Source organism: Haliotis rufescens, unplaced genomic scaffold (assembly GCF_023055435.1).
Source record: "Haliotis rufescens isolate VD_foot unplaced genomic scaffold, xgHalRufe1.0.p SCAF_38, whole genome shotgun sequence".
NCBI lineage: Eukaryota > Metazoa > Mollusca > Gastropoda > Lepetellida > Haliotidae > Haliotis > Haliotis rufescens.
The window spans coordinates 3475426-3501644 of NW_025964090.1; the positions used below are offsets into that span (position 1 = coordinate 3475426).

The 26219-nt window shown below is 39.5% G+C and overlaps 1 protein-coding gene across 1 annotated transcript in view; it reads right to left on the reverse strand.

Moving 5' to 3' along the window:
• The window catches only part of LOC124113805, a 63107-nt gene that overhangs the window by 30888 nt on the left and 6000 nt on the right, over positions 1-26219 (reverse strand). Inside the window, exon 2 of the mRNA XM_048381396.1 lies at positions 17843-17908. Coding sequence (XP_048237353.1) covers positions 17843-17908 — 66 coding nt within the window. The remainder of the gene's footprint in view (positions 1-17842; positions 17909-26219) is intronic.

Here is a 26219-nt window from a genome sequence, read left to right on the forward strand (position 1 = left end):
TAAAACTGACCATGTTTTTCTATATTTAGTACTGTCTTTTTCAACATGATGACTTATGCTGAATGTGACCACAGCTATTTTCAAGTAGGTGACATTTGGTGCGAAACTGGGGGTAGCTTCCGGTACTCGGAAAAGGAGCTGGCTAAGCTAGTCATTTTTATTTTTTTTATTGCTGCTCTAAGGCCAAACTGTGCACACACGTACAGGTAATAGCTGTTGAATGCTTAGTTATTTTTAAAAAAATCATAATGTTACTATAGAAGTCTATGGGAAAACATTTGGTTGTGTGTAACCTTTAACCACTCGGCTACCAGACCGCCCCCTTCTCTCTGTATGAAGATCTGACAACACTCCCATAGAAGGTCACATCGGGTGAATGTTCTAATCAGCCAATCAGCATCAAGGATCATAAATTCTTGGAACGGGTATATCTGATTTCTGTACCTTGAAAATAAACTTAAACAGACAGTTAAAAAGGCTGCACAATTGTATTGTGGATATTTGATACACCCTTTGGTTTTTGAGTGGCATCTTCACTCAAAAGTTGGAGTCATAGAAGGAACAAGTGTGTTCTGTGTGGGTTTTCTTTTGCTAAGATGGAATTCTGAATCAAGATGGGAAAGAAATGAAGCTGAATTGTTTTAGAATTTAGCTGACATCTAATTTGCTCATAAATTGGGCGAAAAAAAAAGATGATATGAGGGTAAGGACAAAGAAAGTTGATTTTCAAAGACTTGAAAATTGTGAATAAAAATTGCCAATATGTCCATAGTCAAATCCTTGGAGTTACCTTAGATTCCAAACTATGTGCCCATGGCAAATTTGGAAAAAAAATGATTATATTTCTCAATGAGATATTTGAAAGTTCATTTAAATCTTTATCATTTTTTCATTTGAAGTTTACAAGATATACAGCTTTTCCATTGGACGAGAGGTAAGACGGTCACATGACCGCAAAATTGACGTTCATAAGTGCATGAACGACACAATTTGACGTTCAAACGTTTTCACAAGACCGTGTTCACTGACAAACTACTTCCACTTTCCTGAGGAAACCCCTGAGAATTCCGTAGCACGAATACATACAGAAGTGTTCTTTCTGATCATTAAAACCCTTTAATTTTGAATTCAGCGTTTTAGTATATATTGAGAAATGTGAGAGAGTTTGACTGCATGATCGTTCATGAATATCCTCAGTAGAACCCATCCTTGTGAACAAAACAAAGAAATAGAGTGAGGACCAAACATTCTTGCAAGCTCCGACGTTCATACAGTTTGGCCCTCACTCTATGAAAGTTCATACTCCAATGAACTAACACAAAGTGAAAGTCAATTCTTAATTAATTAAGAATTATTTAACGGTTAAATGTTCCAATGTATTCTAAGCCCGGAATTCAATGCAATAATCTAAACAGAGCAGAAAGTCTTGTCCTCTTCAATATGTTTATTGGCCACATCATCAATGAAGCAAAAGTCTCTAAAGGCCATAACATTAGGGGGGCCAAGTCGTCTAAGCGCCACGATTCGCTGTGCAGAGTTGCGTCCCTTGGGCACGCCAGAAACCCATGATTGCGGGTTCGAATCCCGGTTTGCCCCGATTGTGTTTCTAGGTTTGTCAGCACCATACCGGTGCTCTTGGGTTTCACCGAAGTGGTAAACGTCTGAGACCTGCATCACTTCGGGCTTTCCTCCCACATTAAGCTGACATGCTGCGATATAACTGGAATACTGTTAAAAGCGGAGTTAAACCCAAGTCACTCACTCACTCACCATAACAGTAGTAATAATTATATCAACATGAACTGGTTTTGGTTTGGTTTGGTTTGTTGTTTTACGCCGCACTCAGCAATATACCAGCCATATGACGGCAGTCTGTAAATAATCAAATCTGGACCAGACAATCCAGTAATTAACATCATGAACATCGATCCATACAATTGATATCGATGATGTGCATCAACGAAGTCAGTGAGCCTGACCACCCGATCCCATTAGTCGCCTCTTACGACAAGCATAGTCGCCTTTTACAGCAAGCAGAAGGTTTGCTGAAGACCTATTCTACCCCGGATCTTCACAGGTCACATGAATTGGGAAAGTTCGTAATTCCAATTTAGGAATTTTACCAGCATTCGCTGCATCGGGGATGAATATCGGTCTCTGGGGGGGGAGCCAAGTTTAATCCCTCCTAGAGTGCAGTTTGTGATGGGCATTTAGAAGGTGCAAGAACATGATGAACAATAGTGGTGGAACGATACACCGATGCATCACGATTTGTTACTTCTCGATACGAGTATCGATCACAGTCATACACAAAGTAAAAATTATCGATTCTGACCTTAAATGTTTGCTTTCATAACTGTCCACTAAACACTAATCAGTAGTGCAAGTTAATAGTGAAAACATAAACATTTTCGTTTGTTGCGCCATACTTGACACTGCCAACTGTAAATCATCAGTGTGTCAGGTATTTGGCCATCCGCTCTATAAAAAAGATGGCTTACGTACCACAGATAAGAGCACATGCAAGTATCGTGATACATATCGGATCGTGAGTAAGGTATCGAGATACCATCGGATCTCACTGTTGGTGTATCGTCCCAAGTTGGGACTCCCAACGCTAATGAACATGTTGAAGTAGTCCTGAAACATTGTCACAAAGAATAAAGAAGTTGCTATCCACAAAACAGTGGTCATTATCCCGTAGTCCCTTTTGTAGTCGCTATCACCAACAATCCTTCTATTCTGAACTGCCTGCCTTCCAGCCAGCCCCAAGGCAGTGTGTGATAATCACCGGTTTTATACTCTCCTTGTGATTCTGTGGCTGTGTAAGTGAAATTGCTTCTTGAAGACCTGAGCAGATGACACCACCAACCATAAAACAAGTTCCATTGTCCAGCACACATTCATCTTTCCGGCACATAAATATTCTTACAACCTAATGGACATTAAATTGGTGGTTATTCCCCTTTAAAAATGCATTAACATGTTAAACAAAGTTGGTTCATCACCATGATCACAGCACCAGTCAGGTAACTTCAGAACTCAGACACAGCCCCAAGCTAGTCGGGGGACAATAATCATGGAAACCTAGGAGAAACTGCTTGTTTTTTTCAAAATATTTATAAGGCAAATGCAGCCCTGAGAACATCCTTGAGCCTTTTTTCGTAACTGTAATTACATTATTTCCTCAATAAATCTCCGGGCTTCGATTAAATGCCAGGTATTTTTTATCCCTGTTTGTGATTAAACGCCGGGGGTAAAGAGTGTCTGAAAGAAATATATGCTCAGGCATTTAATCAAATATGGTAGTTTACAAACATGTCAGGTAGAAAACAAATCAACCATATTTTTTTAATCTACATTTGAGTAATTTGGGGTATGTTGTCTGTAGCCCAAATAACAAAACAAGATTCATGACGTCCCCTCTAGGCGAAAAAATTACATTATCAAGTTCATAGCTGTTGGCAAAATGACCTTCACCTTATATCTTCAAGGACAATCAAGGACGTCTGCTAGTGTGACTTTGTAATCACTTTTTTGCATAACTCAAACTCTCGTGAATGGTAGTGACTGTGACAATTGTGCACCTCTTTATCAGCATGCAGTGATGCAGGTCTTAGATGTTTACAAATTGGTAACGAACAAACCTAGAAACCTAACCAGGGTTAAAGGGGCACTGATCTAACGCAATTCCGGGACTGGTTGTTGCCTTTGTTATTGTTTTTTCCAAGTGAGTACCCGGATGTATAGCAGAAATCTAGACTAGTTCGCGACCTCTGCTGCGCCATTCGTAAGCGCATTAGTCACTTGTATGGGTGGTAATATAGAGGGCGTATGGTCACATTGATCAACAAAATGAAATACAGTTTTGAAGATAATAAGGAAATGTAGGTATCTTTGTGGTTAGCATCGGTAATGGTGTAGAAGTTTTGATAAGTCACTTGCGTGGAAATTTTGCGATTTTCGTTTACACTATTTTGACTTGCAACACAAAGTAAATATTTCACTTATTTAACAAAGTGACTGAAAAACATTTCCATCTGTATTATTATGATAACGAATTCCAAACATTTTGATGTTTAATGTCATCACCAAGAGACTGAAAATGTTACGTTGAAAAGTACATTTCTATGTTGTTTGGCTTCTAATCCTACATAATAATCTGTTGTGATGTTTGTAGGCCCTTAATCAATCTGGACAGATTTTCTAGTCAAAATGACACACATTTTTTATGAATTGCCTGAGAGAATTACATTTTACAAATTGACGGTAATATATACACGCTTACAAGGGAAAAGGCCTGTGAAAACAACGTATATCGCGCATTGAAGAATTTCCCAACCAAGACATAGAGAAACAAGGATGAAACGGTTCAATGCTACAGCAAATGAAGGAAAACAAAATGCAAATACCATAATTACAACCTACCAAATTTATGTGTATAAATTTTAGGCAGCTTCCTTGTTCGAGGAATGTATCCGTGAATATCCACACAAAGGAACAATATTCCATTCGTCTGCAACTGTACAAAGAAACCTATTCGATGTCACGTGTCTCTGTAACAATCACATATTTTAAAAGATATATATCGTTTCGGGATATTATAACCCGTGTTCGTTTCTCAACTGATCACTTGGATTGTTTCAGGTGTTTCACATAGGTGTCAAGTCTCAAGGGTCAGCTGAGAAAGCCCACGTGACAACTATTTTCATAACGTCCACGGTTCCTAAAAAATCCATTGAGTGATAGATAACAATGATCAATCAATCAACGTATTATCAGTTAACCCTTTGAACAAAGTATGTTGTTTTTACATCGGCACTTCACGCAAGGATATGTGTGTATTCCCTTTGTTTAAGTAAACCTAGACATGTAAACACTCACTCTTGACATATCCACTGTGCAAGATAACAGTGATTAATCAATCAACGTATTTTCTGTTAATCCTTTGATGACTAGGAACGATCCGTTGATTTACAAAAAAAAGTAAATCAACTGATCATTCACCTCTTGCTGGTCTGCCACGTGCATATTACATAACACACATTTCACCTCACTTCAAACCTGGATTTAGATTGAATAATTACCCCAGACACAATAAATGCCAAATGGGAACCTTTGTCAGGTAATCTATGTGGTGCTACCACTAATTGTACCTGTAATAAATTCATTAACTGAGCATCAAGTGAATGACGACAAATACACAAGTGTAGGGTTATGCAAGAAAACGTGGATGACAACAAGGGAGTAGTAATCGTATTATCGACGCAATCCGAAAACCGAAAATGCTGACTATAACCATCTGGGCTATTTCCAAATGACGACATCCGATGAGCTCCGCCGTTCTTTTTGTCTGTTAGTTTAGGCTGAAGAAATTAATTAACATGCACCCTTTGTCGCAATCTTTTTAGATCACGGTTAACAAATCAGTGTTTATGCAAAAATGCGTAACACAAATATTGCCTCCAGCCTCCAAGTTTATTTAGCTGTCCTTGCAGACGGTAGCCCAGTCTCTGGTCACGCTCAGTTGCGTTGCGAATCATCCGGGTACTCACGGGGAAAAAACCAATAACAAAGGCAACAACCAGTCCGGGGAATTGTGTTAGATCAGTGCCCCTTTAATCTGGGATTAAAACTCACAATCACAGGTTCCTGGCACACCCAAGGGATGCAACCCAGCACAGATAATTGTGACGCCTTTGACAACTGGGCCACCCGTGCACCTTATGTAAATATGTAGCCATCATAATCATGAAACATATTGAATATATTCAAAACTACACTAGTGTCAAAAACAAAGGTACTGTATTCACCCTATTAAGCGCTCCTAAGCCTTCTACACCAATCTATAAGAGTTTACATGACAGTCTGTATATTCTTGTGTACATTTAACTGCCTTGTTACTATTAGGCTTAGGGGGGGGGGGGGGGGGGGTACAAGCTAGTATGTAAGCAAATGTTGTTTACAATAATTTCGGTGAAATCATGTTCTTAAGTATTGTAGAATTTAACTGCCAGGGTCGTGTGTTGGAGACGTCGAGACGGGGAATATTTAAAGATTTTTTATTTTTCTTGAATTTTCTTGAATTTATCAAAAAAATTATAAAGGCGAATACTGTATACAAGTGTCCAATCCACAAAGCAACCTCAGCGATACTACTCATCCTTTAACACAAAGTAATAGACTTTTGTATTCAAACCATCTCGGATCTCTCTGAGAAGCGGAGCCTAGGTTACAGTGCCCATATTATATCAAGAACACTGACAGACCTGGTGAATATTTAAAAGGCTGTACACAGTCAACATCAAGTACAGAACTAGGTAGAGAGGACAGCAGTGATACAACTAACAAGAGTCCCAATGTCAACAAAGGCTCACCAGATTACACGGATCTCACATACACACAACTGCTTTGAACTTAATGACCTACAGCAGTATGTCACACGGCTGTATAGTGAAGAATCTCCAGTAGTTTTCGTCTCAATAGTTTCTTTTCACAATTAATGTTCTTCATGGGTCTTTATACAGATGTAAATCAAGATAACAATATCCTTGTAATAAAGTTGAATTTATATGTTTGACATTTGAATGAAAGGTCAAATCCACCACAAAAGGTTTTACATGTGATAATAAATTTCTCGTATAGTTGTACATAGATATTTACGAGGGGAGTGTTTCCGTATCATAAATATTATATGTTTATATGAGGGAAAAATTGTCTTATGCAAGCTTTGGTGAGAATAATATACATTTTTTTATTCTTAAAATACCATATACATGATTTAGAAACACACAACAGTGATAATGCCTACATTATATAATTTTCTTCAAATAATTGAAGTTTGAGACATATTTTCATGCACAAAAATGTGAGCATGTTTAGAAACTGTGTATGAATACAATGCCTGCGTGAACTGCCCCATTTAATATAAAGTGCCCAATGATTTGCACCTGTGTTTGTCCACATAAGCACTCACACAACCCAAAAACCTCTATCTTATTTTTTCTGATACAGATTTTTTCACATGTTCCACTGTACAGAACACATTCATCTTTCAGGCACACTAACAGTTTTACAACAGACCTGAGCCCCGTTCCTCAATGAGATATTAGCACTACAACGACCGTAAGTCTATGTTACAGTATGGGCCTTACGATCGCCTTAGTGCTAAGATCGCTTTGATGAACAGGGCCCAGATCACCAATTTAATGTCCATTTTGTTGATGCAACGCTATTATTGTTGCAGGAGACTCTAAGTCAGACAGGCCTGAAAAATTACATTTTTGATAAAATAGCCATATGGCTAAAAGTATTTTTTAGCCAGTGGTAAAATTAAGAGATCAAGTCAATATTGTAGGTAGCCAAAAGCATTTGAAATGATCTTTCATCAAATAACTATTATAATTTGTACAAGTCATAGCACTAGCCTTGGAATTGTATATTAATGGAAACTGTACTTGATTTTTTTATTTGTGACTCGAACAATGATGCAATTTATGTTACAAGGTTATATAGGTACTGTAAATCGTGAAATTAGTGCATCTCCAAAAGAATGCGGCCGCTGGCCCCTAGTCAATAATGAGACTCAATATGAATGCGGCATCCCCTCCTCCTACTCACTTACTTATATTGGAGATTTAACGTGCGCTTTCCGACGGTCCCGTCCTCTCAAGCATCAGTGGATTTATATCTAAAGAAAATGTCCTCTGTCAGGTTTACAGGAGAATTCTCATACTCATCAAACCTTACATTAATCCAATCACACACTAAATAGGACCGCTCATTAACACTGATTAGAGTACTTCCGCTAAAACAATACATGTAAGCTGGTTCGTGTCAGCCTTTGACGCATGAGCAAAGAACAAAGACACCGTGTTGCGTGGGTGGCGTCTGTCTGGACTTGCAGGTGTGATCACTGATGACCTAAGTGTGTAGAACTCTTGTCTTGACCCCAGCAGTGACAATTCACAGGATGTAATTAGTGTTTGAATGACATTGTTTATATACTTGTTACAAGTGTTGTTCAATAAACAGTCATGTGGAATACATAGTTGTTCCTTTTCAGCGTATGTCTGAGTTGTTATTTCTGCTATCCAAAATGTCTTATTGTTCATATAAATGCGATGTTTAATAATGCGAGCAAAGACCTCTCGCATTTTTCGCATTTAATTCACGCTCGTGTTAATTTCAAGATTTACAGTATTTAATATTCCTTTGGGTGAAATGTAAGGTTGGATTAAGGTGAGGATTCTCCTGTAAACCTGACAGAGGACATTTGCAGTATTGTGGGTAGTAGGATGTACCGGTATATTGTTACACTCCTATATATATCTACCACTGTCTAGTCTAAAATAGAACAAAGTATCAATAAGCAACTACAGAAGAGATTTATTATCAGACATAAAACCTTTAATGGTGACTTTGGCAATTCATTCAAATGTCATTGACGTCAGCTAAATTCAAATGCTGTTATTATAAAGGTATTAAAATCTTTACCTTTAAAGACATGAACAACATTTGAGGAGACTTCCCATTCTGCCTACAGTCCTAATTACAGGATTGAATTGTCCATGCTGATCTAACAATGTAGGCACAATGGAAGTTGTAGCAGGATCACGAGGGGTACATGGAGTTTTATGCATCCCGCGTTAGGTTTAATACCATGAGCCAGAGTTGTATAAAACTTAATGTGGGACGCTTAAAAACACCATGTGTCCCTTCTTGATACAACATATTTATCCATCTTCCCGAGGCAAGAGAGTTAACTGACTTTAAAAGTCCAGTTTCCACCCTTGCCGGACTAGGCTGGAATTCCTCGTAGCATCACCAGTGGCTATTACGGTTACGTCCCTTCTATGCATCTCCTATGGACCAATCCTTTGCTTCAAACAAAATGGCGGCGCCCAGCCAAGACGATCTGATAGACAATCAAGATCTGTATTGTGATAAAACAAGTCTTACATCGCGAAGTGCATCAAATCACGTGAGCACCTTGATTAAAAACATGAAAAGATTTAGAAAATATCTGTTGACCCTAAGTTGATGGTGCACATGCTTTGTAAATCCTGCCATCGACCGAAATCTGCATCACAGTTTACGAACCGAATTTCGATTTTGTTGCGCGATTTTGATTGGAGTATGCATAGATTCGTTAGTCCAGCCAAATTGTAACTCCATAATACCAGCCTAGTTCATCAAGGGTGGAAACTGGACTTTTATAGTCAGTTAACTCACTTGCCTCGGGAAGATGTATTTATCTTACCGACATGTTTTAATAAGACATTTTTAAATAATTCAAACAAATTCAAAATTGATAGAAAACAGCTGTTTGACTGAGCTGAGGTTAGCTTGCCCTATGTCACGTGACTTCCATCATTTTTTGGCTTTGAAGCGGGGTATAAGGGATTTATTCTGCCTCTGAGAAATCCACATGCAGCCTGACTTGCTCGAGGCAGGATATTAGACTTAAAGAGATTTATTCCCCAGCTGAGAAATGTACTCCCCTCCAAGGCCTCTATCAAGATCACGTGGACTCAGCGTCAATGTTTTACAACAGACTCAGATATTAACCCTTGATGAAGTTCAACAAATCACAGCAAAGTGTATCTGCATCCCAAACTGTCTTCCGTCCTAAATACAGGTGGACATGTAGCCTCATCAACATACTACCAACTTCTCAATACTGCTAGGCCAGGGTATTGGAGGACTCCAGACCTGTCAACCCTCCCGCATTTTGCGGGAGACTCCCGCAATTTGATGAAATCTCCCAGTCTCCCGCAAGATGGACTATTTCTCCCGCAAAACCGAATTTTTCATTATTTAAAAAATTGGCCTCCATTGTCCCGTGAGTAAAAACAATGAACGGGAAGTTTGCGTACCGATCTGTCCGGTAGGCTCCCGGATCAGCGACCCTTTTCACAGCCACCCGCAGGGGGACCCAGATGGGGCTTTGTCCAGTAATCAACTGGTAATTAAATTCATATGGTGAACGATTGAACAATGTAAACTGTTAAGAAAACTCGGTTAGTCCTAACAGGTGCCTGAAGGGTTGAACTTGAAATGAAAAATCAGCCAAGTATTCATCACTTCATGAAATGAACTGTTGTCTTCATGTTCTTAGCGTGTTTATTCTTCCATAATTTAAGAACGTAGATACATATGGTCAGTCCAGTTATACATGACTTTATTGGTTATCAGATTTGTCAGAAACTTTGTTAAAACATCAACATACCTCAAAGTTACGTCATTGAACTCTTGGAAATGAAAACAAAATATGTCCTGCAAGCGCCGTCTTCAGAAACAACACTCTGCGTGATTGGTTGATTCGGTAGTCGAAATAACAATGAGTTACACGATCAGGCTTCCTCACAGCTAGGATTTCAAAGTCAAAGTTTAAAGTGAAACTTATAAATTTCCTTTTGACTGACATCGTGACTTGTGTGCACAGAAAATATCAAAACAGAACTTTATCAAATTTCGCGAGAATGTATCATGTGATTATTTTACACGATTTGATTGGCTAATAGTTTGCTTGCATCCCAGATCTGCAATCTAATTTGCATACAACAGTACTAGTCAACCAATGAGATTAATACACGTCAAGGTCAGAAAGGTCAACAACGACAACGAGACTCATTTCATTCATAAATTGTAGTAAAACGTAATAGTACTTCCAAATATGGCATACATTTCTTGGAATGGAATAACGCGAACATTTCTAGGAAATTTAAGAAGCGAAGTAATGGGACTGTCAACAGACTACCGCAGACAGAAAAAAAAACAGTATATCTTATTGAAATTAAGGGCGATGATGTTGCGTCAGGATAAATGCATTTGATATTTCTTTGGCGAATTTTGTAACCAACATCGCGCCAAATATTCAGAAAACCTTCATCGTAACGAAGCCTGACAACTGGTCGGATTGAACACGTCGTCAACTGGTCAAGCTACCGATTGTGAAATTTCAATATCTGTTTGCATTTATCTGAGATGATCTTTGAACGAAAGTTATATGGGTAGATTGTGCTGGGTTTATTTTTGGAGGAGGAAAATGCAAACAGAAATTAAGCAAGCTGTACGTATAAGAAACTTATTGATTATTTATTGTTTCAAAATATTTGGTTTTCTTTGTAATATTATTAAAAATAAAAGTTGGAAATTATCTTATCTTCACTATCTTAAAAATCTCCCCCTTTGGAGGCAAATCTCCCCCATTTTGAAGTCAAATCTCCCACATTGTCATGATGAGGGGTTGACAGGTCTGGGACTCTCTCCCATGAGATATGTGTCACATTACACAAAACCGATATGCAATACATATTGGAAATACACATAGGACTGCTATGTGTCAAAGTGTTGTTATTTCCATATAATGCAACATTTTCATTTGAAAATATATTACAAACATACGTCCAGAAAAACAATGAACACTTTTAATGACCAATTAGGATTAACTGGTTACTTCAGTTCAGATTTGGTGACATGGTATTTCCGATTTTACATGCTCACATTAACGTCCTTTCTAACTTCCTCTCAATAAACATTTAAAATGTAAATTATTCAATAACTTATGGTGTTTGGAAAATGATGTTAATTTATCTGATTCATGCCAAGACTGTATCGATAAATTGTATCGGCATCAAGAACCAGTGTCTACCAGTCTACCATTATATTGATTAAGGCCAAGACACTGACAACCAATCTGCCTTGCCCCGCTTCCTGCTTCCATGTGCTTGAGATGTGTCACAAGTACATCCTAGGAACCTGGGGGTCAAACTCAACATAAGGCCACATAGTCATTGAATGACTGCACCTTCTCCAATTCAAGCTTCGCCTCCATAACACTGTCCCAGGTGTCTTGAACGTGATTCAGTGAAGATCTATCTCATTTACTAAGATCTCTGACTCCGATACGATACCTCTCCGTGTGAAGATCTGAAGACAATTCAGGTCGCATCAGGTGAACTGTTTAATCAGCCATGCAGCTGTTAAATTCTTGATACGTGTAAGCAAAGTAGCCAGAAAAGCATATCTGATTTCTGTATCTCGCAAACGTACATACCGTATTCGACATAATAAGCGCCCCGCTCTAATAAGCGCCCACAGCGATATTTGCTAATATATTGGCTAGTGAACAATCCCAATAATGTATTTATTCGTGTATAATACGCACTCGTGTGTTACATGCACCTTAATTATGAGCAATTAAATTCTGGAAAAATATATCTGTTGTATATAAACATTTCAGGGTGTCAGCATTAACCACGAAATTTACGATCTTTCCACTCTGTTTTTTTCACCAAAATAATATTCTATTAAGAGCCCCCTATTTCTAATTTTGAGACCGCCCTGGACGCTTATTACATCAAATGCAGTAATTGATTAAATCTGAATGCGAAAAGATATTGCAGCACTATAATATATTGAGTCGTTAAAAAAATGAAGTCGAATTATTTTGGAAAGCTGACATCTGGTTGGCTCAAGAACCCACTTATCTATCATTTTGATTGGGCGGTCAAAGTTCACCCAGGGTTCAACTGACACGACCTTTTCTGGGGGTGTGCACAGATCTAAACATGCTTAACACAGACAAGCATCATACCAGAGTAAAGATCTGATATTAATGAGATTGAGTTGAAGATTCGTCAACAATAAATTAATTAATCTTTAAAGTAATATTTTCAATAGGGTCTGTTTAGCCAAGTGACTATCTCTGGAGTATGTGTGGTTCTCATTTTCATTTAGCGAGCTGAGGTGAAATGGCCTTTAATGTCATGTTCAAGATTATCAATGATTACTGCACTTGTATGAGTCTGTCTCACAGTCCCAATACCATATTATCATGATTATATTCCCTTCCACCTTGCCTTTTCATTGGGGCTTCTTTTCAATTTAAAAGTAGTTGTCTGTTTCTATCCAAACAATATATTTTCAGATGTTGTTGTTGTTGTTGCATTAAGTGTTTAAGAGGTTGCCTGCTGCCTAAGCAATTTCGGCTGACCCGTCCCTCTTTGGAACTCCTGTGTGTGAGTTGGGTACACAGAAATTATGTGAATACCAAACTCACAATAGATCTATTGTGAGTTTGGTATTCACATAATTTCTGTTTTTGTATTGATATGATTTTTTATTTTCTTATATTGATATGATTTCATTTTTATCCTTGGCTGCTCTGTTTATATACGTTCGAGTAGCTGTCCATCTCTCAGAAACAGAGTTAGTTTGGCCTTTGCTATTGCATCTCTTGGCTTTAGGAGATCTATGACAGATAGCAGATCTAACTGCAATTCTTGTTTTAACCTAGCCCGGGCTGGGGCATGGTCTTGACATTCTAGTAACACGTGATCAATGGTTTCAGCCTGATTGCAAGATGAACAAACCTTGTCATAGTGCTTTTTGTGACCGAGTCTGAGGTGTGAGATAGCAATTTCAATTTTCCTTTCATTTGAGTATGAGTTTGGCTTTTGTTGGACCTTGGGTTGAATTTTGTATAGCCATCTGCCGATCTTACTTGCGTCCCATTGGGCTTGCCATCTTTCTGCTATGGAGGCTTTGATTTTCCTTTTTATCTCTAGTTTACTAAAGGGAATAGGCTGTATATCCGCTTTGTCTAGAGCTAGCTTCGCCAGTGAGTCTGCTTTTTCATTTCCATGAATATCTATGTACAGTCCGTTTGACTCCAAATGAGAACGATGAATTGCAAAATAACATCAATACAGTACTTGACCATGAATACCCTGTACCCAAAAAAATCTGAATTTTGTTTATTTTAAGACCCATGACGGATGAAGTTCTTTAAGAAACTATCATGTAATTTTGTATAGAAATGTGTACATGACACGTAGGGGGGACAAACCGTGGAAGGCACAGCGCAAGCACGCATGCACTGCACGTTCTGTGGTAGGGGAAATGACAGACTGTTAGAGGGGCCGTCTCATGATAATTTCAGTCGCAATCTGACTCGCTCATGCCATAGATCTCGTCGTCGGAACTGCTGGTGCCTGAACTGACTGCCACTATTATAGGTTGGACTGTTGCTGGCCGTAGTCCATCTCGTGACCAATAACGTGGCTCTATCTCGTCAACGACTGTGGCCACACAACGCCTCCATGTTTCTACTGTTACCCGACCAAGGGATTCCTTTACGAGTTGTTCAACGTCTCGTAATTTGAACGTTGTGTTCGATCGTCCAACGTCAACCTTGACGATGCCCCATACCAACTCGATTGGATTCAGGTCGCAGTGATAAGGTCGCAGTCGTAAGACAGCGTGACCCTGACCCTTGATGTAACTGTCAACTTTATACACGGGGTCAGGTTTCATAGTTTTGAGGATTTCATAGAGCTGTGATTTCTTCGCTCGAGAAGGAAAGGTAATGTTCCTCCGTTGCAGCCAAGTAATCATGTCTCCTTTACGGTTATTAGAGGTTGGAGTCTTGTTTTCTGGATCCTGCACACTATGATACGGTGCATTGTCCATGACAATGAGAGACTTGGTAGGCAAAGCAGGGACTAATTTATCTTTCACCCACTCCAGAAATACATTGCCGTTCATTTCTGTGTGGTAGTCCCTGTTGTCTTTGGCCTTGGCACTAAAGACGAGGTCACAGTCTGGGAGAAAACCCTGACTAGCAGAACCAGCATGGAGAACTATGAGTCTTTCACCCTTTCCCATTGGTAATTTTCTACCAGACTCCTTACAGTCACCACTGGGTACCCACTGACTGCTGGCTGTGTGTGACGCATTTACCCATGTCTCATCTAAGAAGACGGGCTCATATCCTTCTTAACGTTTCTGCTTGATGGTACGAAGGTAATGATTTCAGAAACGAACAATGTCAGATCGTTCACACAACACAGCCCTATTTTTCTCCAGTTATCTTTTTGTATTTGTAACCAAATGTATGCAACAGCTGCCATAGTTTGTACTTTGTAACACGTTAATCATGGTCAGTTTCAAGGTGTTTCTTCAAAATTCTTAGGGACAGGTACTTTTAACAATTGCACGTCTGTTATCCCTCTGAAAACTGTCTAATTTATCAACCTTGCGTGGTTTTGACATGTTCCCTACCTCCTTGGCCTGACTATTTGTATCTCGTCGACTAACAACATTTTTCACTTTCTGAGGGGACATACTAAGAGCTTTTGAAGGTCGTTTCAAGAATTTATTAATTGCATAAAAAGGCTTTGCTCTTTCTGCTTCACTTCTAAAGAAATCTTACACATTCAACATCAACTGTTTAACATCTGCTGAGTAGCACATCTTGTCATTGAATGAACACGGTCACTGTGTAGCACGTGCAGACCGTGCTGTTCCTTCCACGGTTTGTCCCCCTACGTGTCATGTACACATTTCTATACAAAATTACATGATAGTTTCTTAAAGAACTTAATCCGTCATGGGTCTTAAAATAAACAAAATTCAGATTTTGTTGGGTACAGGGTATTCATGGTCAAGGGTATTCATGGTCAAGTACTGTATTGATGTTTCATACACTTTTCTGGATTTCGAGTTATTTTGCAATTCATCGTTCTCATTTGGAGTCAAACGGACTGTAAGAGGGGATCCAACACAGCTCCACCTGTTGCCCTTGGTCCGATAGTATATTTTCAGAGTAAGCATTAGCACTTATATATGTGTGTAGGCAGATTTGGATGTAACCAAAATGAATTGTGAAAATAAATGTTTAGTCGGAGTACACTCCTCTGTGACCAATCCAAATACCGACTTTCATCCCACGATTGCGTGATTATGTAATGAGTGGCTGGTGTTTTGATGAGTCAGCAACTCTGTGGTCAGTTGTCACACTGGTGTGAATGAGGATGTCCACACAGGTGGGACTTGACGAACAGGACGTAGGGGGCGCCGGTTCATTGTCAACTCCTCTACATACAACACAGTCACTGGGTCGAGGTTCTTATTCTCAGTGACCACAAACCTTACACCATATAGTGGGTGTTGCATTGTCAGTGTATCCGGTGTATATATACATATATATACAAATGATAAATTCAAGAGATGTTGGTGTTCAGAAAAAAATTGTAAAATGTTTGAAAATCTCTTTGTAAAGCACTACAGGGATTTATTTAAACCATATATGATATTTGGCCACAAGTCAGCAACAAACATCAGTAAAAAATCCCAAAATGTAAATTTAAATTATTCCAAGGCATGTTATTATAGGTAGAACTAATATTATGGCCGAGCAGAAACTTGTATTTGACTGATTTCCTTAATAACTGTAATAATCTGATACTGGAAGTTGAAATCTTAAAATATTATTATTTTATAATTTTTTCTATAACAAGTATTTGTCACAGAGTGACGAAATATCCCCCGCCTGTACACCATAGTTCCAAATATGAAGACAATCCAGCGATTAGTTCTTGAGATATTGTGGCAACACCGTTTTCCAACTCCAAAAACGGATTTGCCTGCTGTGACCTTGAAAATGGGGTCAAGGTCACCAAATCTGACAGGTGTATGCGGTGTCTGTATATACACTATAGTTCCAAATATGAAGACAATCCAGCGATTAGTTCTTGAGATATCGCGGCAACACCGTTTTCTAACTCCAAAAGCAGATTTGCCTGCTGTGACCTTGACAATGGGGTCAAGGTCACCAAAACCGACTGGTGTCTGCGGTGTCTGTATATACACCATAGTTCCAAATATGAAGACAATCCAGTGTTTAGTTCTTGAGATATCGCGGCAACACCGTTTTCCAACTCCAAAAGCAGATTTGCCTGCTGTGACCTTGAAAATGGGATCAAGGTCACTAAAACCGACTGGTGTCTGCGGAGTCTGTATATACACCATAGTTCCAAATATGAAGACAATCCAGTGTTTAGTTCTTGAGATATCGCGGCAACACCGTTTTCCAACTCCAAAAGCAGATTTGTCTGCTGTGACCTTGAAAATGGGATCAAGGTCACCAAAACCGACTGGTGTCTGCGGAGTCTGTATATACACCATAGTTCCAAATATGAAGACAATCCAGTGTTTAGTTCTTGAGATATCGCGGCAACACCGTTTTCCAACTCTAAAAGCAGATTTGTCTGCTGTGACCTTGAAAATGGGATCAAGGTCACCAAAACCGACTGGTGTCTGCGGAGTCTGTATATACACCATAGTTCCAAATATGAAGACAATCCAGTGTTTAGTTCTTGAGATATCGCGGCAACAAACAGGTGGGTCGTACGGACGGACGTACGGACGGACGGACGGACGGTCGTGAATACTATATCCCCCGCTTCGCGCTTTCGCGCGGCGGGGGATAATTATATACAGACAATGGAGGGACCTCTCTCATCTGGTAAGAAAAAGACAATTGGGAAATACACGCTTTTATCTTAAGTTATTTTTCGCCTGCCACACATTTTTATTTTCCGTTTTGAATGAATGAATGAATGAATGAATGAATGAATGAATGAATGAATGAATGAATGAATGAATGAATGAATGAATGAATGAATGAATGAATGACATAGCTATTTATTTTTATTTGGACCGACCTTTATGTGGAAAAGCTGGAATAAATCCGTGAAATAAAAACTTAAAAAGTGTGTCTTAATGTCTTGGAAATGCTGGAATAAATCCGTGAAATAAAAACTTAAAAAGTGTGTCCTAATGTCTTGGAAATGCTGGAATAAATCCGTGAAATATAAACTTAAAAAGTGTGTCCTAATGTCTTGGAAATGCTGGAATAAATCCGTGAAATATAAACTTAAAAAGTGTGTCCTAATGTCTTGGAAATGCTGGAATAAATACGTGAAATATAAACTTAAAAAGTGTGTCCTAATGTCTTGATCATGCTGACCACTCACTCAGTTGTTTGACCTACCTCGAATGTGGTCTGTGACAGTTCACCGGGGTGGGAGTTTCCAATGTCCGCTGTTATTTCCATTTTCTGAAATTAACAAATTCAAGTTAATCAGTTGTAGAGTCGCTGGCAAAATGACAAGTTTCCACAGGAACAGTATAATCTAAATTAAAATCTTAAATGTCTCATTTGTTTAACAAACTTTGAATGCTATACACATGTTTACACATATTTCAGGAGAAGTCCCAAACCCAATAAATGCCGACCAACTAATCTCCTTAAGACTTCATGATGTGTAAACATCTAAACCCACTTCACACCCACCATATTAATGTCGAGATTGAAATTCATTAAATGCCTTTTGTGCGGAGTTGTGTCCCTTGAATGTGTATATATGCTGATTGTGTTCAATCCTACCGTCTATCGCTGTGTATAAGGAGAGTTTTTCGTACCTCAAATGAGGGGGTTAAGAAGGAGGCTCGTCTTATACACAGAGTCGAAGATATCACATTTTTTTCCAGTTGTTTCACTTTCAGCTTCCACTGGCGATGTCAACCAGCGTCCAATAGCCAGCCCAGCATTTGACAATAAAACTTCGCATTTTGTCCTAAATAACTGTTCCAAAAACTATTTCCATTCATAAACATGATTTGTATCTGTTTTCCTTGAATAAAGTTTAATAATTTCTGCAAATAAAGTTGAAATTACCCTCGCCTCGATGCAGATTGTCAAACCAGCTGACACAGTAAAACAATCAACATCCGTGAGTAGAGAGCCGGAATTACTGGGAAGCATTTTCATATTGCACATGTGACCTAACATGTGATAACCAGTGAAGTTGAAATCAATTCCTGCTGTTTTTACAGTTGTATATCCTCCTTGATGACAAGTTAGCCCTTTCAATTGGAGTTTCTTGATGAAAGCGCAGAAGCCAGTTTTGTCCATTTTCATCAACAGAGAATACCTAGTTACTTTGAGCGAGTGAGTTGGGTTTAACGCCGCTTTTAACATTATTCCAGTCATATCACGGCATGTCAGCTTAATGTGGGAGGAAAGCCCGAAGTGATGCAGGTCTCAGACGTTTACCACTTTTGGTGAAACCCACGAGCACGTGTACGTGTACCTAGAAACATAATCGGGGCGAACCGGGATTCGAACCCACAATCATAGGTTTCTGGCGTGCCCAAGGGACGCAGCTCTGCACAGCGAATCGCGGCGCCTTAGACGACTGGGCCGCCCGTGACCCCCTAGCTACATTAATACCTGCAGTAATATGTTGCCTGGTTGTGTCCTTGGTTCAAATGCAGCCTGTAAGCATGGGTGAGGTGAGGTGGAATGGGGTTTTCACGTCGCATCCAAGATTATTGCTCTTATATAGCAACGTGCATGCACGTGTGTGTGTGTGTGTGTGGCTGCTTGTACAAGACCGGACTGATGCCGATTTATAGTGCTAGCCCACTGAGATACCATGCCGCAATTTAACATGAATACCCCACTCAGACACAGTATACTGTCTCGGGGCCGACCAGTCCTTGCTTTAACCCCTTAATGCCGAGTGCCAGGCAGGGTAACAACAAGTACCATCTTTTTAACGTCTTTTGGTATGACGCGGCCGGGGATCGAACCTCGGACCTTCCGCTCTCCAGGCGGACGCTCTACCACTAGACCACAGAGGCGGTCCTGTAAGCATGGGAAGTATTGTACTTAATACATGCAAATAGGGCTGGGATGGGTAACTCGGGTACTCGGTCAGTGGGTACTCAGTAGGACCCAGGTGCCCACAGGACTACCCAGACCCGTCGTTAATCACGTGATATATTGTTTAATGACAAACATTATCTAGAACTCTATGGTTACACTTTAAGTGACTAGTGTTTGCATTCCTTCTGACTTCATATGTTTGCATAAAGATAAAACATCAGTCAACTTCAGTTTATGCATGACCAGAACGGTTTGTACGTGAATCTAAATACATTTTGCCTGGGCTACGGTCAAACTATTCCCAGTCAGACATTTGGATCTATCTCTTGAGACCTACAGCTGGTACCAAGGTAGGCTCGGGTAATAGGGGGGTTGGTACCCGGGTATTAAATTTGGACTCATCCCAGCCACACATGCAAACCATTAAATAACCAATAAAACCATTAATATTATTCATTTTCATTTGTGATTTGACTAAGTTGGTTATCAACTTATTTTACACATCAACACGTTGCAGAAAGATGAACATATTTCTATGTAAGCCGAGGTTGAGACATACAAATGAAAGATTGCGATGAAAGTAAACTTACAAACATATTCTACATATTTTATTGATGAAATACATTTTGATCCTAATATTTTCATGTTTTGAAGAGAGGTTTGCCATGGTTTTCAACCTTTTTATCTTTTAATGCAATGTTTCATCTACTGTGAACTTTTTCAGTATTTCTACAATTCTACTGGTCTGTTTCCCCTGACTAGCTACTAGTTTGTCTCCCCTGACTAGCCACTAGGTTGTCTCCCCTGACTAGCCACTGGTCTGTTTCCTCTGACTAGCCACTAGGTTGTCCCCCTTGACTAGCCACTGGTCTGTTTCCCCTGACTAGCCACTGGTCTGTTTCCCCTGACTAGCCACTGGTCTGTTTCCCCTGACTAGCCACTAGGTTGTCGCCCTTGACTAGCCACTGGTCTGTTTCCCCTGACTAGCCACTGGTCTGTTTCCCTGACTAGCCACTAGGTTGTCCCCCTTGACTAGCCACTGGTCTGTTTCCCCTGACTAGCCACTAGTTTGTCCCCCTTGACTAGCCACTGGTCTGTTTCCCCTGACTAGCCACTGGTCTGTTTCCCTGACTAGCCACTAGGTTGTCCCCCTTGACTAGCCACTGGTCTGTTTCCCCGACTAGCCACTAGGTTGTCCCCTTAGACTAGCCACTGGTCTGTTTCCCCTGACTAGCCACTGGTCTGTTTCCCCCGACTAGCCACTAGTCGGTCTCCAAGACCCAAGAGTATTAATGAATTATGAATCGAATTCAAGTCTAGATTGTCTAGCCCACTGAAATTAAGCACTGGGCTCCATTTGAATTGTAATTTTATTTTGTAGATATATATAGTTTAAATAGGATAACTTTATTTCTGGGACTTAATACGAGTTTGACCAGCCACCATCAAACAGGTGTATAAACTCTTCAGTGCCAATGACCCGACAGCCATGTACTCCTTGAAAAGCACTCACCCACAGTTTTACACCCCTCTGACCTCTAGTCTGGCTGTATAATGGTGGGCTATTGAGCAGTAAAGATCACTAGCCAACAGTGATGCGGATCACTGGTCAAGGATGTCACTCTTGACTTAATCTACATAATCAAAGTAAGAAGGGTCAATGAACCTCACTCTTGAACAGTTGAATACCAAACTCCCAGGTTAATCTGATGGCACGAGGTCCCAGGTACAGCACACAAGACACAAATCAGGAAAAGTTTAGCAACACTGGTCAAGTGAAGCAGGTGGATGGAAGTTTGTGTTACCATATTCAACATAATAAGCGCCCACGGCGATATTTGCTAATATATTGGCTAGTGAACAATCCCAATTAGTACCCCTTCCGATTGATCAATGTACACAAGACTTATTTATTCAGGTATAATACGTGTGTTATAATAAAAAAAACTTATATGCATCCTTATTATGGGAAATTAACTTCTGGAAAAATATATCTGTCGTATATGAACATTTCAGGCTGCCAGCATCAACCACAAAATTTACGATCTTTCAACTCTGTTTTTTTCACCAAAATAATATTCTAAAAAGAGCCCCCTATTTCTAATTTTGAGAGCGCCCTGGGCATTTATTTTGTCAAATATGGTAGGCAAGTTTGACTCCTGAGAGATTCTAGGGCTTAGCACATGTGGTGTCACCCTAGCCTTAGCATTAATCGAAATGCGCCTCTGTTCACCCAGCAATGAAAGGGTACATACAGTCCGTTTGACTCCAAATGGGAACGATGAATTGCAAAATAAATGAGTGGCAGTCAGTTCAGGCACCAGCAGTTCTGACGACGAGATCTATGGCATGAGCGAGCCAGATTGCGACTGAAATTATCATGAGACGGCCCCTCTAACGCTCTGTCATTTCCCCTACCACAGAACGTGCAGTGCATGCGTGCTTGCGCTGTTCCTTCCATGGTTTGTCCCCCTTCGTGTCATGTACACATTTCTACACAAAATTACATGATAGTTTCTTAAAGAACTTCATCCGTCATGGGTCTTACATTAAACAAAATTCAGATTTTGTTGGGTACAGGGTATTCATGGTCAAGTACCGCATTGATGTTTCATACACTTTTCTGGATTTCGAGTTATTTTGCAATTCATCGTTCTCATTTGAAATCAAACGGACTGTAGTAGGATGATATCTGTGATGTGACTGTTTACCAAGCTCCTCATAAGGCAGCTTGGGTTTTATACTTCCCAGGGAGCTGAGAATGAAATTCAAGGGTACATTGATCCATTGACCAGGGTACTAATGTAGCGCTTTGATTAGACCTTAGGGTGAACATTTAGCACCTAATAAATATACATAAATGGGGTCCTGGGGACCTATTCTGCCCTGAAATCCCAACAAGGAGAAAAGAATGAGGTACTTGGGACCTATTCTGCCCTGGAATCCCCACAAGGAGAAAAGAATGAGGTACTTGGGACCTATTCTGCCCTGGAATCCCCACAAGAAGAAAAGAATGAACTACTTGGGACCTATTCTGCCCTGGAATCCCCACAAGGAGAAAAGGAGAAAAGAATAAGGTACTGAGGACCTATTCTGCCCTGGAATCCCCACAAGGAGAAAAGAATGAGGTACTGAGGACCTATTTTGCCCTGGAATCCCCACAAGGAGAAAAGAATGAGGTACTGAGGACCTATTCCGCCCTGGAATCCCCACAAGGAGAAAAGAATGAGGTACTGAAGACCTATTCTGCCCTGGAATCCCCACAAGGAGAAAAGAATGAGGTACTGAAGACCTATTCTGCCCTGGAATCCCCACAAGGAGAAAAGAATGAGGTACTGAGGACCAATTCTGCCCCAGAATGCCCACATGAAGAAAAGCATTTGGCACTGGGATTGAAGACTGCCCTGAAATCTCCACTTGTCATCAACTTGACAAATGATTCTTTTATTGGTTAAACAATAACTGTTTGTGCAGCCACCATGGCCACATTCTACAAAAGAATTAATTTGTATAAGCTTACATGCTGTAAATCATGAACTTAATTCTATCAGGAACTAAAGTAAATTATTCTGCATTCATTTGCATTTTTAACACAGTGCCTTATGCTGTGAGCAATGAAGATTATTTCACAAAGCATCACTTGAACACCATGGTAGTTGCTAATCATGCAGCTGTCACAATGGGATTGTCACTGCTTCATGACAAACTAAAGCAAAAATACAACAAAGGTTTGTCCTTGATCAAGCTGGATAAACTCTCAACATCACTTATCATGCTTATATTGAATACAGGGCTTCAGACAACTGTTTTGAGCCTATGAGTATTTACTCACAAGTTATCATTCACATAGGGTATTGATAGTTTTCTGTAGATATTCAACATATTTTTACAACCTTGGGTCCAGTCTATTAGGTATTTTTACACCAATTAGTATACATTTTTTTAAATAATTTTGGTTAAATGTTGCTTGAGGTGACTTTTAAATTGTATTTGTTTATGTGCTGCCTCATGTATGTAACCATGGTAACATGTCACTTAAGCACGTAACAGCAATATACGTCTAATTAACAGTAAACAAGATGCAGCGTCCTTTCTATGCATTATTCACTGCAATAACCCGCCAAGATCCGGGTTAGAATTGTTCTTCAGCAACACTTGCTTGAGGTAAAAAACGACTATGTTTGTCGCAAGAAACAACTGACGAGATCGGGGGATAAAGCTTGCTGACTTGGTTCATGCAAGTCATTGTATCCATATTGCGTAGATCAATGCTCATGATGTCAATCACTGGATTGTCTGGTCAAGACTCAATTTTTTAAAGACCGCCATCATGTAGCTGGAATATTGCTGAGTGCGGTGTTAAACAACAAACAAACAATCAGTGCAATAAAGTTCATGCATGTGTGATTTTATTCAGTCAGTAAATTAAGGCCTGAAAAGAAATGTACACAATGTGAAAAGGGTACATTGGGTAATAATTTTTTAATTTGACGTTTACACGACATACAGCTTTTCCATTGGACGAGGGGTCGGTCACATGACCGTGAAATTGACGTTCATAAGTGTATGAACGACACAATTTGACGTTCATACGTTTTTCACGAGAACGTGTTCTTAAGATGACGTAAACACTGACGGAATACTTCCACATTCCTGGGGAAACCCCTGGGAATTCCCTAGCACGAAAACATACATAAGCATTATTTCTGATCATTTAGAACCTTTATCTTGGTCTCAGCATTTCAGTATACATTGAGAAACGTAAAAGAGCTTGACTGCATGATTGTTCACGAATTTCCTCGCTACGACCCATCCTGATGAACAAACGAAAAAATGCACATCCAAACTATCGTCAGTATCGATTCGATCTGTGTCTAGGCTGACAGTGACCGTCTCCAGCATTCTACGAATTTACCTTGGTGTCTGTTTGACGCATCTTTAATCACCTTTTAATAATCGGTCTGTTGATCAATGTTGACTAACACATGTAACCGCCACAGGTTCATTAACAACTTCGGAAATCCTCCTGTCACGTTTATCGTGTCGGCCAATTTGACGTCTTGTACTTGATGTAAATGTGTTACGACGCGCTGTCATTGTGACTGACTTACTGAGGTAGCTCATTACAGACCTTTCTCATCTAATGGGAATATTATATGAACACATGTGTTGCATAAGATGTTTCTGAAAAGCAAGTTCTGCATCCATTCGCTCATGTCACCTCTCTTTTGGGGGAACTATTTTATTCCGCGATATAGCTGGTTGTTGTTTGGCTGTCAGTGTAAACATGAAGTCACACGTACTAAATAAAATTGTGTTTAGATCTATGCCTACATCCTTTGAGGTAAGAAATTGTGATAAACAATTATAAGAATTGACTTTCACTTTGTGTGAGTTCATTGGAGTATGAACCTTCATAGAGTGAGGGCCAAACATTGTATGACAGTTTGGCCCTCACTCTAAGAAGGTTCATACTCCAATGAACTCACACAAAGTGAAGGTCAATTCTTAAATAATGCAGTGTTGTCATGACTATTTATTTTGTTTAAATGTTCTTGGCATATTTGCATGCAAGCAAATCAAAATTAATCAGGTAATGGTGATATATTTTGCGTAAATTACCGCGTCTTATCTGAGCTCTGTGAAAAATGTATAGTTTTCACAAGATGTCATTGTAGAGCATGTTGGTTTAACACATTAAAGATGTTCATTTTTAGAACTAATGATATAATTTTAACAAAAAATCTATTTCTACATAAGCATACATCATGTGCACGTCAGTGCCAGTGTGTTACCTGTCAATCACTGTCTACATGGCATAAGGATAGATCCTTGCCTCCGGTGGTGTGCTTTAAAGCATTAATCATATCAAATATGTCATAAGGATTTCACAGTATGATTTTTATGCCAAACACTCCTTCAATATCATTTTCACTATATCTGAATATGGCCAAAACAAAACTTACAAGACCAGGTTTGTTTGTTTGTTTGTTTGTGTTTAACGCTGCAGTCAACAATATTCCAGCCATATGACGGCGTTCTGTAAATAATCAAGCCTTGACCAGACATCCCAGTCATTGACATCATCAGCATCGATCGACGCAATTGGGATACAATGACATGCATCAACCAAATCAACAAGCCTCAGACCACCAATCCCATTAGTTGCCTCATATGACAAGCATGGGTTGCTGAAGACCAATTTTTAGCCTGATCATCCAGACTTTACTAGACCATGTACTTATTTGCATAAACTTACTTATAATAATGATAAGATGATGAATTAATTATAAACTTGAAAACAATGTGAGGGGCATCATGAATGTTTGAATGCATCATGAATCACACGACACATCAGGACACATCAGAATTAAGGAACATGATCACTCTCCTACCCAGAGTTCCATGCCGCCGGCAGCCAGCCAGCATAGTACCTCTGCCACAGGTCAACGCCATGTGACGATTCGTCACATCTTTCAGTCCATTCAAGATACTGAATATGCTTTTCATCCGTTTCATGTTTGACAAGTCAACACATTTTCATAAACAAATGTCAAAGAATGGTTACAGTTCATTAAGAAAGTATCCTAATACATGAAAATCTACTTGTTTTTGCGTAGTTACCCTTTGTTTACATTGGTGGTACAGCTCCATGTGCTGTCATCGAAGCCCAACGGAGAGCTTGCGATACGATCAC